The sequence below is a fragment of the Microcebus murinus genome, chromosome 23, assembly GCF_040939455.1.
Source record: "Microcebus murinus isolate Inina chromosome 23, M.murinus_Inina_mat1.0, whole genome shotgun sequence".
NCBI lineage: Eukaryota > Metazoa > Chordata > Mammalia > Primates > Cheirogaleidae > Microcebus > Microcebus murinus.
Genome location: NC_134126.1, coordinates 26,383,611 through 26,398,706, shown reverse-complemented (window position 1 = coordinate 26,398,706; position 15,096 = coordinate 26,383,611). Strand labels below are relative to the sequence as shown.

At 51.2% G+C, this 15,096-nt stretch overlaps 1 protein-coding gene across 1 annotated transcript in view; it reads right to left on the bottom strand.

Annotated features, from left to right (window-relative positions):
• Positions 1-15,096, bottom strand: part of PLXNA2 (plexin A2) — a 208,407-nt gene that overhangs the window by 96,798 nt on the left and 96,513 nt on the right. Inside the window, exon 4 of the mRNA XM_012758763.3 lies at positions 13,787-13,921. Within this exon, the coding sequence (XP_012614217.2) occupies positions 13,787-13,921 (135 nt within the window). The remainder of the gene's footprint in view (positions 1-13,786; positions 13,922-15,096) is intronic.

Here is a 15,096-nt window from a genome sequence, read left to right as displayed (position 1 = left end):
GGGCCGGGGGCCGGGCAGAGAGACCCACAAGCAAGTGCTGACTAGATCAACCCGTAAATAAAAGGTCACAACGATTTTTCCAGGCACCCAGGGAGAAGCAGACAGAGAGCTGTGCTGACGGCGGGAGCTGACAACTGGCAAATGAGCCTCCACAGTTATCTGTTTTCCTTCCTTATTCTTGTCTCATAAGACAGAGGCTAGAAATAGATGCAACTGGCAGATGACTTAAGGATGAAAAATGAGCACTGTGGCAGTTGTGGGGGGCTCAGTGGCAGCGAAAGAGGGAGCTCACGGCTGCACCAGGGAGAAAGAACAGGGCTGGGCTGCCGCCATGTCCACGGGCTTGGCTTGGGCTCTGTCCCGGGCTTCGTGCAGGGATGAGCCATTTTATCTTCTCAGCAGTCCTACAAGGTAGGTATTATTGTTATCCCCACTTTACAGAAGAGAAAACTGAGGCTGAGCGAGGTTAAGCCAGGCCATATCGATTGGAGTGGCAGAGCCAAGATTCGAATACAGTTCCACCTGTCTCTAGAGATGAGCTGTCCACACTAGGGTATAATGCTGCCTTTTCATGTATCCTTTCTTTCCTTTTTTTCCTCTGCTTGCTTGCTTTCTAAGCTTCAACAAATGTTTATTGAACACTTAGTAAGTACCAAACACCATGATATCTCTTGGGGAGACAGAAGCAGCTCAGATAGGCAAAGTCTCTGCCACCAATAAAAGTCATAGAAATGAGGGAATGAGTGAAATGGACACACTGTCTCCTCTATCCTCTTCCCACGAACCTGGGGAGGGCAGAAGTCTTCCCCGCTGTAGAGTCAGAGACATGGCTGTCGTCAGGGCAGCAGAGTGGCACGATCACAGTGGCCTTCAGTGGTGGCGTTCTGCCAGCGCTGGCATCTTTTCTCTTGATGCTGCTGCTTAGATCTGTGGCTTGTCCAGAGGGTCTGACGGTGGCCTGCAGCCACAGAGCGCCAGGAGCTGGGCTCACGGTCGCTTCCTCCCAAGTTCTATGTCGTAGCAGCGGGGGCCGGGAGAACCCGAAGTCCCTTCTATTGGGGGGCCGAGGCTCCTCTCCTCTTGGGAAGGGTGGGTAGGTGGAGCCCACCTGAAGGTTGCTCACCTGGGTGCTGTGGAAATCCTGGGAGGATGGGTGCCTCCTCATCTCTGCCTTCAGCTCTGACAATGTCAAGTTTGGGGGAATATTCCCTGGATAAGCTGAACTCTCTCACGCCTCCGAGCTTTCCTCCACCGGATACTCCTTTGCTTTGTATTCCACTAGGTGAGTCCCTCCCCTTTTGTGATTTGCCTAGAACATCACCTCCTCCAGGAAGCCTTCTTCGTTTGACTCACAGGCGGTATTGGATGGTGACCTCGCACGTATGCCCAGCACTCTGCAAACCGTATTGTAATTCGCGGCTTATTTGTCTGTTTTCCTCGGGTATGTGTGACTGTCCAAGGACCAGCTCTATGCTGTGAGCACAGCAGGTCCTCAAAGGGTGTTTGACGAGCTCCTCGGTGGCTAAGACCTTGTTTACATCTCTGTCCATTTTTCCCTTTCCGATCTTTCTTCCCCCTGACTCACATCTGTGCCCACCTCCCTCTTCTCATCATGAAATAGTACTGGAGGCAGAGGCTGAACCTGGACTATTCGCTAAGCCACCAGAAGCGGATGACACAGCCTGCCTTCCCTCCACCTGGTGGAAATTTCAAACCTCAGCCTGTTTGCAGGGGTGGGGACTGGCAAGAACGGGGTGGGGAGGCGAGGTGAGGAGGGTTGCTGGATGCAGGGTTGCAAAGGCTCGGGGAATTTAAGCACGCGCCGAGCAGACTGTGCAGTGGAGACCCGGCCAGAGCTGCTGCGGCCCGGGCTGGTTGCCACGGAAAGGTCAAAGGGCCAGCTGGAGAAAGGCAGCCACGGTGGGCTCTGAAAACGGTGCAAACCCGGAGGAGCTTGAACCTGTCCCGGCCCTAACAGGAGCATGCAATCGTGTTGTACGAAAGAGGCTTGATAGTGTAGACGACCTTCTACACCCCCAGAACACTCAGGGCTGTTTGCTCGCATCTCGCCTCCCTGCTGGCACAAGCGCACGCACACCTGGACCCAGGTCAGCCTCTAAGTGCGGTGCACGCAGCTTGCATTTGATGCACCTTCATGGCTAGAAAGAACACACTAAATGTCATGCCTGCAAGGGTCACCGAAACACATTTATCAGTGGGGAAAGCGAGGCCCCAGTTGGCCTTGACTCCGAAGCACTGGTGAACAACTCTTTGACAATTAACAGAGGCAGATTCTTACCTTACCCCTCCCCAGCCCCTCTCCCTGTCCCCTCTGCCATCCCTCCGCCTCCCTCGTACCCCCACCTCCCGGGCAGTTTGAAGTTTGGTTGTAAATGTCATCCCAGCGACCAAGCCCAGGCAGAAACCTTGTCTGATAGGCAGCGCGTGTGAGCAGCCGGCCAGAACTCACAGGCACTGATGAGAAGCCTCCACGTATCTCTGTAAACCAGCACAGCTGGCCACTTCTGGCTGCGAAGTTCAGAGGCCTCTCCCCAAAGAAATTGACCAGTGGTCAGCTTCCTGCCTCTTGGGAATCCTGTGTTCCTGGGACCACCCCCGCCAATAAAAGCCTTGAGAAGGTGCACACCTAAGCCACTTGCAGGAGAAACCTGCAGGCGTGGCGCCAACTCCTTTCCCTTCCCGAAGGTGGAGGGTCCTTGCCAAGTCCCAGCCGTGCACCTTGGACTTCGCATCGTGCTCATTTCCAAGGGTTTGCTTTCTTCCTCTTTCCTCCCCCTCCCTGTCCCTGACGGCTGATGCTTCCCTCGACACCTCTGAACCTGAATCTTCACACCACAGAAACTGTCCTAGTCATCAGCAGATGGAAATAACTTTTCACGACGGCTCCTCTGATGTTGCCATCTTTTGTGTTGATCAAAACAACAAAACGAATCAGACTCTCGGCGTCTGATTGAAGCCTAATTGGAAATCCAAAGTGGCACTAAATGTTATGGTCTAAATAAAACACATTCAATTACCGCAACTCAGCACGGGGAGCACCAGGCAGAGCTCCGGGAAGGAGATAAAAAGCAGGCTGCAGAGTTCCGGGGTGTCACTACGGGGACCCCAACATTTGGCTGGATAAGACTCAAGATGGTGCATACACCATCTTGAGCTTCCTTGAGCCCAAGAACCTCCTGTTAGGGCCAGTGACTGAGCTGATCGCGGTTTACGGGGCTCAGACTTGAAATAGCACCGGAGAGGCTGAAGCAGGGGGCTTCGGTGCCACACTCGTAGGTATCCTGCACCTGCCCTCCGTGCAAAGGTTTTTCCTCTGCCAGGCAGGCGGAGCTGAGGATAGGGCAGGCGATTGTGCAGGTGAGTCAGGACGTCACCTGCTGGGGTCCCCGGTGGGCTGCCTTGGTGGTAGGGGGACAGTGGGCAAGGCAGGAGCTTTGCAAACACACAGATCTGCCCCTCACTCCTGGCTCTGCCTCCTGACAGTAATAGGAACACCTTGTCCCTTGCTGCACCTGGACTCCCTCATTTGTCAAACAGAGGTGCTAATAACTTTCTTTCCAGGTTGTTGTAAGGAGGAGAGAGAGTGCCCCTGGGGCACCTGGCTGCTGCAGGACATGAAGGGCAGCAGTGACTTCCTAGGGTGCTCTGCTTTTTCTCCCTCTTTCCTAACCACCAGAGACATTTCCTCTGTCTGTGCAGGGCCTGGACGGCGCTTGCTTTCCTCCATGGTTTTTTTTTTTTTTTTTTTTTTTGAGACAGAGTCTCAACTCTGTTGCCCGGGCTAGAGTGCCATGGCGTCAGCCTAGCTCACAGCAACCTCACACTCCTGGGCTCAAGCAATCCTCCTGCCTCAGTCTCCCGAGTAGCTGGGACTACAGGCATGTGCCATCATACCCACTAATTTTTTTTCTATATATTTTTAGTTGTCCAATTAATTTTTTTCCTATTTTTAGTGGAGACGGGGTCTTGCTCTTGCTCAGGCTGGTCTCCAACTCCTGACCTTGAGTGATCCACCAGCCTTGGCCTTCCAGAGTGCTACAATTGCAAGCCACCAGCCCGGCCCCTCCATGGATTTTTAAAACAAACAGAGCCCTGCTCCTGTCTCCTTGAAGGTGTCAAGTGAGGAGGGCCTCCTGGAGCCTTGCAAGCTGCCCTTGGAGCCCTTTCCCCAGTGTGGAGCCAGGTAGGGGGAGTGCAGGGGGGGAGTCGCCGCCTGCAGCCAGACGGCAGCCAGGGGGCGCTGTCTCGGGAAGCCCAGGGAGGCGTGGATTTGGCTTCAGAAGGGTGAGGTGGAGTCCTCCTCCCCGCCCTCCCTGCTTCAGGACAGCTTTGTGGCCCTGGGCAAATTACCTAGCCAGACTGAATGTCAGGGCTCTTATCTATAAGCAAGGCAAGGATAATAATATTTATCTCCCAGACTTGTTTCATGAGCTGCGGTCATGTTTGAAAACTAAAATAAGAAAAACACGACGTAAATATTAGTTAGATTTCAACATGTCTGAAATAAGGAAGAGCTGAGAGGAGAAGCAGGGCGGGCCAGTTTTCTTTTTCAGGTGTGGCTCTCTGCAGAGCGTGTCTGCAGGGTTTGGCCCGGCGATGATGCATGGGGACCCAGCCATAAAAATATAATTACTGCCACTAACATTCATTAAGCAGGGAGCATGTGCCAGGTACTGTTCAGGGTGCTTTTGATGTATTAATTTATCTAATATAATCCTCAAGCAGATGCCATAATTGTTCCCATTTTACAGACAAGGTAACTGAAGCACAGAGAAATGGAACAACTTGCCCAAGGTCACACAGCGGTAAGTGGTAGAGCCAGGACTTGAACCTAGGCTGTTAGGGGAGATTCTAGAACTCTTCAGGGCTGTCAGGAAACAACTGGTAGTCAGTCAGTCGTGAGGCTTGTTGCACCCTCCCTTCCCCAAGGAGGAGTCACTTCCCCCCGCCCCCCAGATCTCTCCTCTTCTGTAAAATAAAGGGCTACTATTCACTCGATAATCTCTGAGTCTCAACCAGTGCTGGGTCCTTGTGTTAGGGAAAGGGTGAGTCCTCTGTCTCAGTGGCCCCGAGTATCGCAGGAGCAAGAGTAAGTCCCTTCCTGGTGGTATGAGTTACTTCAATCATTGAACACATTGCACATCTCCTCGGCAGCACTGCTGGGATGCATAGATACATAACCTTCTCTTGTTGTTTATCTGGTTATTTATCTACACCTCATTCCTCCCCTCCAGAAAGTGGCAGCCCTGAGGGCAGGGATTCTATTTTATTTATCTCTTATGCAAAAACACACTTAATAGCGCTGCTGCTGTTGCATTGAAAAAGACAAAAAGAAAAAGAAGGTACCTGTCTTCAGGGCAGCCCTATTTATAAGATCTTTGCAGGACTATGACTTGGAAAGACAGCCCTGTCTGCATCTGCATATGCAAATGACTTGTCAGCAGACAGCTCTATGCATTATACATGGTAGACACTTAATGGTCTGTTGAATGAATGAGTCTGTGTATGCAAATGATATGCAATGATATGCAAATCTCTCCCTATTTTAATTTGACCCTTGGGAACATCTTCGGGGACTCTCTTGGGCCTGGGGTTGTTTTTAATTTTTTTTTTTTTTTAATTAAAAGTTTTAAAATACAGCCAGTGTTCTTTCTTGCCTGGGCTAAGTGAAACTTGTCAAGTTGGGGAAAGGAATGCTGGGCTGGACCAGGTTAATCAGGATTTACCCGGGGTTCTCCTGGTAATTCAGAAGACGAGCTGTGCAAGGGACTCCCCTCTCTGGGCATCAGTTCCTCCATATTTAAAAGAGCAGGGAAGGGCAGGGTTCATTCTGGTATTGGGACACTACGATCTCCCACCTCCCAGTCATAGGGACATCACTCGGGGCAGAGTGTCAGCCTTCAGTAGCAGCAAGAGAAATCAAATCCGTGGCCAAGGATTAGAGAATCTCCAGCCCCCCTTGCTCATTTAGAGAAAGTTGGCTCCCCCTCTTCCTGCCTGGGCATTGTATTCAACCATTTCTTTCCAAACCAAAGGATTTTAAAATACAAGGCTGGAGTTTTCTCTCTTAAATACAGCAAGCCAAGCATCTGATTAACAGGGTGGGTTTGCATTTCCTTTCCCTCATGTGAAAATATTTACAAAAAGTGCTCCAATGAGAATATTAACGGCCAAGGAATCAGCTCCCTGTTAGCCTCTTTGTTCTTTGACATTGGAAATGGGGGAAAGAAAGAGGGAAAAATCAAAACCCAAGCTTGAGGTGGTCACTGTTCCCTTCATCCTTGCCGCCCCCCCCGCCCTCCCCCAGGAGACAGGATTCTGCTGTTCCTTTGAGACAGGCACTATGTGAGCACACTCAGCTCTTGGGCCACACTGGGGTCCCCGGTCCTTAACCAGAAACACATGTGCATCAAAGACCTGGATTGAAAGTGACACATTTTAAAACAAAAGTGCAGCAGCAATTCGCTTATCCTCACTTTCCTAATCCTCAAACTCTGTAATTCTCCCCAGAGTCCCAAAGGCTCAACTCTCGCCCCTGCCCCCCTCGCATTCCCTCCCCCTCGGCTCAGCCCAGGCCTCCAGCCCCTGCAGAAGGGAGGTCTCCTGTTACTGAGACTTCGCCTGCCTTGTAAAAATACACCTTGGCATGCTCCGCCTGCGCCCTGGGAAGTCTTATCGCCTGGACTAAACAAACGTGCACAACCAAAATAACAGTCTGAGATGTCAAAATAAATGAGCAAGGGACATCTGGAAGTGCGGTTCCCCATGTTCCTTCTTTCCCTTCCCCAAGGTCTGTAGGTGCCTGAGGGGCCTGGCAGTTCAGTAGCTTGGGCTGCAGGTAGAAAATTTACTACCCAGTGCATCACAATAGCCCCTTTGAAAAGAGTTCTTCCTTTTGGCCCAAGATCCAGGTTAGTACTTACTTGATAGGAAACCAGAATTAGTTCTCTGGTGAAGCCCACTGGGCACTGCCGGATGACACGCTAGAGGGCTGGCCTGTCCTTCTATCCTGTCCCCCCTGAAGGGGTAGCGTCTTCAACCAATGCAATGAACTTCTGCATTGAAGACCTTCAGGGCAGGGTGGCTTTAGTCTTTCAAAATGATTTTTGTTTCTGATAACTCCAGGCCAAAGTTCTCTTTGCCCCAACTCTCTTAAAATACTTAAGCCAGGGGTCCTTAAAAAACCAGTTTCCTGTATTCCCTGGGGATGAGGTCCCACTGCCCTGCACACTGAAGCTGGGTCACGGAGGAGACCCACTCCTGGGCAGCCCACATGGCACTGCCGCAGGAAGACTGCCCAGAGAGCCCTTGCATGCCCGGGGTGGGGCCATGTCCAGGCAGTGGGGACCCTGCTCCAGATGGATTCCTGCACAGGCTTCCTGGAAGCACTTTCAGGGCCCGCAGACGTTTGATGTGGACCTCACTTGGGACGTCCACAACCTTCAGCAAATCAACAGCAAGCTATGAAGCTACTGGGGCTTCCCCATGCGTTTTGGCAAATCAAGCCAGTTCTGATGGACTCTGGAGGTGGCTGCTGGGTGGGGTACAATGAGGACAGCAGCAGCTAAACGGGATGCCCTCTGGGCCTCCTCTTCCTCATCTGGGGTCAGAATGGGTGATCTCTGCAGTCCTCACTGGCTCTGATGCTCTGTGGTTCCATGACCCTGGCAGACGAAAAGACGTGTCAAAGCCTTGGTCCTTAAAGCGTGCTCACGGAGCACATGCATCAGAATCTGTGGGTGGTGGGCAGCAGAGTGACGAAGAGGAAGTAGAAGAGGCAGCTGGCTGTGTGACAGCCATCACCAAGTCATAAAAAGGCAATGCAGTTTCTACCTTATTTGTGGGAGTGCTCACTCTTGGTGGCCTGAGCTGCCAAGAAGTCTGACTGTCTTGCAGGCCACCATGCTGTAAGGAAGCCCAATGCACATGGAGAAGCCTAGTCTAAGGCACTCTGACCGATAGTCCTGGCTGATCCCAGATTCTAGTTCCCAGGTGCCAGTTATTGCGGGAGGAGAAGCTTCCAGATGATTCCAGCACCTAGACATTCTCGTCACCCCCAGCCATTCATGTCATCCCTGCAGACGTCATAGAACAGAGATGATGCACCCTATCTGAATCTCTGGCTTACACAGTCTGTGAGCATAATAAATTTTTTTAATGCCCCTAAATTTGAGGGTGGTTTGTTACACAGCAACACGTAACCGGAACAGTATGCCGGCTACAGGCACATGAAGAGCACCCAGCACTGGGGTCTGAGCATTTACTACCTGGAGAATGGCAGCCTCATCTTTTGCAGTGAACTTGAGACTTGGTTACTTATCCAGAGGGGTCAGAAATGACAAGCCCCATGGCTAGTCCCCTTCTGGCCAGGGATCCACACATGCAGCTGGACAGGGCCCAGAGGGCTTGGGGGATGGCCAGGGCTCAGGGTCCCCCTCCCTTTTCTCCACAGATGCCTGCCATACTGGCCTCCTGGGCCTCACATGTGGGCCAGTGGCTGCCTCCGAGCGTATTGAAGGGAGCAGGACTGTTTAGTCTGCTGGGCACATTCCTGGATTTTTAAAATAAATAGCAGATTATGAGCAACTCAGCCCGATGCTGTCATCTGGCCAGGACAGGGGCTTCTGAGCCACCCTTTGAGAGGCGGCAGCAGGAATGGCAGGTTGGAGGCCACCACGTGAAACTGGGAACTGTGTCCCAGCCATAATTTATAGTGGGGATGCTTCTAGATCTTTCTGAGGTCCCGGGAAGTTCTAGTACTACTGCTAATGATAATAGCCACCACTTACCGAAAGCACTGACAATGTGTCATGGCATTAGGTAATTTATGTATATTCTCCCAGTCCTTGTAAGAGTTAATATTGGTAGGCTCATTATACAGATGAAGAAACTGAGGCATAGAGAAGTTAAGTAACTTTCTCTCAAAACCATGTACCTAATCCGTGGCTGTGGAAGGGAGGTCGGTCTGACTCCCGCAGCAGCTCTTAACAACTATGCCATTTTGCCTCCCTGATCCTTGGCACAGAGAGCCGAATCCACGGCCCCCCCACCCCACTCCAAACACGCACCCCCATCGCCAGCCCTTCAGCTGCTCCTAGGCCCCTTCCAGCCTCCACACAGCCATTCTCCACCCTGACTCCCTTTTTCCATTTCACCCTTCGCTGGATCATTTTATGCCTCTATTCCCTCTGCTAATTCAAACTAATTAAAGTATAAAATGGAATAATTGCTTCCATCCCTATACTCTTTTCCCATCCACCCCGAGTATAGTTATATTCCCTTTATGGGAGTGGCCGGCCTGACGAGTTGGGTGGAAACTGGGGCTATCGAGTTTCTTTTCATCTTGTTGCTCAGTTTTTCACTTGGCTCGTAGCCTGATTTCCCCTAGACTCACTGTCTGCCTTCCATTAGACGCCGGGGCTATGGGAGTAACTTGCATTCACGCCCATCACGACTGCTGAGTCACTGCTGGTGAGGCTGGGGCTGACTTTCCGGGGAAGAGCCAGGCGTCCTCGCCGGAGAGCACCCGGGCAATTAGCAGGACTGGGGAATCAGTTCCCAAATTTCCCCCTGGGACCGGCCTGTCCTTAGATCTATTAACAGCACATTAATATTGACTTGTTAGGCAGTGACACTAACGACCCAACTCTTCTTACTAGTCCTATTTCTTAATTACATTTAATTAATTAATAGAGAGAGAGAGAGAAAGAGAGGAGGGAAAGAGAACACACAAGTGCTATATTGGATATATTGGATTGTTCCAGTTCTGTGGGGAGATGAAAACCTCCAAAAGAAGAACGTGAGACCAGGACTTGGTTTTCCTCTAGCAGTGTGTTCTCTCTGTCACGGCCCCGAGGATATTGCAGGTACCATGTTTTGGGGGAAGGGAGGAGGAACAGAGAGACAAGGGCTGGGGACAGGGTGGAAGGCAGGGATGGCAGTGGGCTGCCCAGAGATTTGTCACCAAGAGAAGCGATGGGAAGCCCCATTCCCATGATGGCTTAGAAGGTCTTAGGATTTTTTGAGAACTACGAAGTCTTAAATCACTGCCTCAAAGAGGAATACAGACAGTCCCCAACTTCTGATGGCACGACTTACGACTTTTGACTCTAAGATTCTGTAAAAGCGATACGCATTTAGTACCAATCACACTTGGAGTACCCACATGACCACTCTGCTTTGCGCCTTCAGTACAGTCGTCAATAAACTGCATGAGACATTCAACACTTCATTATAAAATCGGCTTTGTGTTAGAGGATTTTGCCCAACTGTAGGATTCCGTAAGTGTTCTGAGCATGTTTGGGGGTAGGCAAGGCCAAGCTATGATGTTCGGTAGTTTAGGTGTGGTGAACGCACTTTCAACTTAACATATTTTCAACTTATGATGGGTTTATGGGGATGTGACCCCACTGTAAGTCAAGGAGCTTCTGCACACTTGCCCATAACCAAACCAGCACTCTTACTCTCTCTAGAGTGTTCGCCCTTCAGGAAAAAAAAAACCTCATTTGAGCACACACGGCCTCACAGCCTCTTCAGAAAGTTCTTCTTTTGGTCTAACCTGAAGCCCATTGTATAATACTTTGAGTGTTATCTTCTGGAGAGAGAGGAATCCCGAATCTCTTTAAGATCTCAAAGTTAGATTTATCATTTCTATCTTTAAAGGTGGAGAAACCAAGTCCCTGAGAAGTAGAGGGCCCAGCTCCCCCAGGGAGTCAGAGGTGGGGCCAGGCTGAGAACACGGGGCTCCTGGGGCCTGCTGGCTGGGCCCGGCGTCCCCTTATTGTCCTGCTCATCAAATACTCACAGTCTGCACTCTCTGCACGTGCGAGAGCTGGAATAGGCCCTATGGAATCTCAGCAACCAGTGTTTATGTGGCTCGTGAGGCAGTATAATAAGAAATTCTCCATTTATTGTCTCAGCTGAGCCTCACGTTGACCTTGCGTGAGACACACTGAGGTTAAGTGACTTGTCCAAGGCCACTCGAATACACGGACTGGGGGGATGGGAGCCCAATCGGAGCCTCGGACTCCAGAGACAAGCCCGTTACCCGATGCAACTCCTCTGCTCTGTAAAGGAGGAACTGCAACCTGGAGAGGGTCATGCTGCTCATTCTAGCAAAAGCTGGACTAGCACCCAGGACCTCTGACTTCGTTTTACTGACTGTTCTCCTGCCGCACAGTCAGCTGCTTCCTCGGCGAGACCGAGCTGTCTGGGGATGCTCAGCTCACAGCCGGCCTCAGACAGATGGGCCTCCTGAGCTGTTCTTGGCCCTCGTCCCTGGACCCGGCTCCCGGTGAAGTCACCTGGCTACCTATTTCTACACGATTTACGGCTCTCCAGGTGACAGGCCTCAGAGCTCCATCGCAAATCCCCTGCAGACTCTGCCTCCTGACTGCGGCCCCACCGGGTACAGGGTCTGCCCCGCTAATATCTCACTTGAGCAGAGACAGCCCCGTGGCATTAAAAAAAAAAACAAAAAACCAATTCTTCCTATATCTGCTCATCGTGTCTGGCTACTGCTAAACCTGTGTGTTTGGTGCCAGCTGTCACAAGAACTGGGCACCTGAAGCAGAAGATGAGGACAAAGGAGAGAATATTTGCAAATAAGCTATGTGGACCCTTGGTTTGGCCGGGTCTGATTCTCTCAGAGATGGCATCAGATTTGGGTCCAGGAGGTCACTATGTTCCCTGGAGCCCACTCATCAGCCCCCAGCCCTGACCCAGCCCCTCTTCCTTGGCTGCATTTTGAAGCATCCCATTTGAGAAAGAGACACAAAGCCAAAAGGTGTGCAATGGCACCTTCTGACTTCCACTAAGGTCTCAGTGGTCACTTCTCTTTTTCCACCTCACTGGGCTCAGAGAACCCAAGAAAGAGCTCTTACCTAGAGCTGTCTGTCTGGTCATCAGCTATACACAGTGTCTCTCGACAATATCCCATCAAATGTGGGTCTGTTCAGTCCCTCTCACCATCCTTTTATCCACCCATATAGGTTGCCAGCTGTCCATGAATAAGTGTGAATCTATTTGTGAATAAGGGCCTGGAATGGCATCCACTAAATGTTAACATGGTGTTTACATTTTGGGTAGTGAGATTTGGTGACTTGTTGCTATTTTCTTTCTTGTATGCATTGCTTGAATTTGTATGGTGAGCATCTACCATTTTTATTAAAAAGATAAATTTTTGTCTTGAAAACAAAGAATAAGGAAGAAAAGGCAGAGCATTCATAGAATTCAATCTGCTGTTACGGAGATATCTGGGTACACGTCTCTCTCCCTTGTTATTAACAGATTATAATCAACTTAAGGATAGTGACCAAGTCCCATTCATTTCGATGATTTCCCAGTACTTACTTCCTGGGAAATATGTGCCCAGTAATGGTTCTCTTTAGGCCCACTGACTGTTTTATTGGAATAATAGGCCAGAGTTTATTTCCAAGACTGTCCTATCTAACCCTCTCATTTAGCCCAAGCCTCCTCCAACTCCACCAAGTTCCCATCTGGACCTGTTTATGCCTCCACGGCATGAAAGAAGGTGCAAGAGACAGGTGGGTTCAAGAGGATCTGGGTGTAATTTGCATGCAATTAGCATATGATTTGTGTCATCTATGCTCCAGAAGTAATTTTCAAGTTAGAACTGCATCACTGCTTCCCTTAATGCCGGCGTGTGCCCACTCACCTCTTCCTTCCTCCTTCCGCCCAGCCCTCACCCTCTAACTCAGACTCTTTGCATTCAAAAGGCAAGGAGGTAAAGAGAGCTCTGGGAAGGGTGACACCGATGAAGGACGCCCGGACGCCTTGCAGGACACTCTGAGAATGACACAGCGGAAGCTCGCAGGGGCTCCAACCCCACCAGCACCCCTCTCTGGCCTAAGTCAGCGTCCTCAGCGGCTGAGACAGACTCACTGTTCCTTTTCTCCTCCTTCAGCTTTTATCTTACTCACCCTGTTCAGAAAAAATGACAAGACCACTGCTGCTGCTGAGCCACGGTGAACTCGCTGACCGAGTGAATGAACGAAGCAGCAGCCCCGGCTGAGGGCTCTGCTTAGCTTTCTGGATCCCCATTGATCTCACGGGGCCCCTCCTGTCTCCCCTGCTTCTCTCTCCCGTCACCGTGGCTCTCTCTGCATTTGCCTTTTCTGCTCACACGGACTCAGAGGCAATACGATCTGGGGGAATGACGCTCTATCCATGCGAGAGGGTGGAAAAAACTTGCCCAGTTGTCATCCAGCAGAGGGCAGAGGTCAAGTTCACGGGGCTCCCCGTCTACACAGGCATAGTCTCAGCTTCCCAGGGCTGACCAGCTTCTCTCTTGCACCAGTCTAAGACTCAGGCTAAGATTTTTATCTCCTTTGGGGGCCCTACCTTGGGTCTGTCTCTCCCAGGAGTGGGCCCAGCCTGGAGGCCCGGATTATTTACACCTCTTTGGCTCCCTTGAGCAGCAGACTCTGTGGGCCCGAGAGCAGTAAATCTACCTCCTAATCACACCAAGCTGCTCCGCGCAGTCTGGCCCGTTCTTGCAGAGCTGTTCATCACCTCGCTGAGACAGGGGCTGCGGCCTAGCGAGGAGCCTCCGGGAAGTGGCTGGCCCCCGGCTGCTGCTTTCTGGCTCCCTGCAAACGCCTACAAGGACTCTCCCTCTCTTGCAGAACCCCTGTGCTACAGGCCAGAGGTCTCTCTTGTTAGACTGCACAGCGTCTGAACAAAGGTGACAGAGCATGGAAGGTTTCCTGGAGTTAGGGATGGAGGGGTGGGTGTCAGCACTTACCTGCCTTTCAGACATGACATACAGGAAGCGCTGATCGATGGAGAAGGCCATGTCCCGGAGGATGGGGCTCCCGTCTTTGAGCACGGAGACCATCTCATACTGGACCCCACCATGGGGAGGACCATCGGCCCGGATCTGCAAGAGAGAATCACGCATGTCCTTAGCATCTTCATTCGGCATTCCCCTGCGGGCTGCCTGCCTCTGTCCAGCGCAGGGAGCCTGCGGAAGACAACAGCTAAGCCCCTAGTTGCCACTCCATACACGGAAGTGCCACTTATTCAAACAGCCCAGTTCCTACCAAGAGGAATCCTTTCCCAAGCAGTCTGAGTGCTCTGGGTCTGGGACTTCTGATTTATTTGTGTGGTCACATGCCCTTAGGAATGATTTTGAATATCGCTACATGGTTATTCTTGCGTGTGTCTATATACACTTATAGCACCATGTGATGCACGCGTGTGTAAGCGAGTGTGTGCTCGTGTACTCCCCTTTGCGGTGGGGTCGGGGGTTCGGCATCTGTACACAGCTTCCTCACCTGTGGCAGGTGCAGGTGCAATGGCGGACAATTGCACACACTACCAAAAAGCTGGTCATCTACAGAGTCAGGATTTTCAGATCTCAGGAAGGTCTTTCTGTCCCCAAACATATGCCCTGACTGTCTGCAAATGCACCCTGTGCGATGCAGGGAGCCAGGAATCCGGCTTAGACCCAGGAAAGTGAGTCAGAAAGGACTTGGAAGCCATCTAGTCCAGTGTGTGCTTCTCAGCCTTGGCTACACGGTAGAATCATCTGGGGAGTTTTAAAAAATATGCATGCCAGGGCTAGATCTATTAATCAGAATCTCAGTGGGTGTGGCTCAGACATCGTCTTTGGGTTTAAAAGCTCCCCAGGTGAATTTAATGAGCAGCCAGGGTCAGGAAGCAGCAACGGAGTCCAGCAGTTCTCAAACCAGCCTGTCCTCAGAATCACCCGGAGGGCCTGGTGAAGTGCACCGCCGGGCCCACCCCCCGGATTTCTGATTCAGTGGGACGAGGCCGGAGAACGCACATTTGTTATAAGTTCCCGGGTGATGCTGACGCTATTGGCCCGATGGTTTGAGAAATACGAATCTAGGCTAACCCCTATATTGAACACTAACCTGATACTGAAGGAAAGAGGTCCCTATGGTCATACAAAAAGTGGGTGGCAAGGAGCCCTTGATTTGGATGTGCCCCACCCCCAGTTTCTTGTTTCCAGCATAATAGTTGACTGTTGACCAACACTCGCCACACTCCAGCCTGTTCTCTTTGTCCTCTGCCCGTCTACACAGCCTC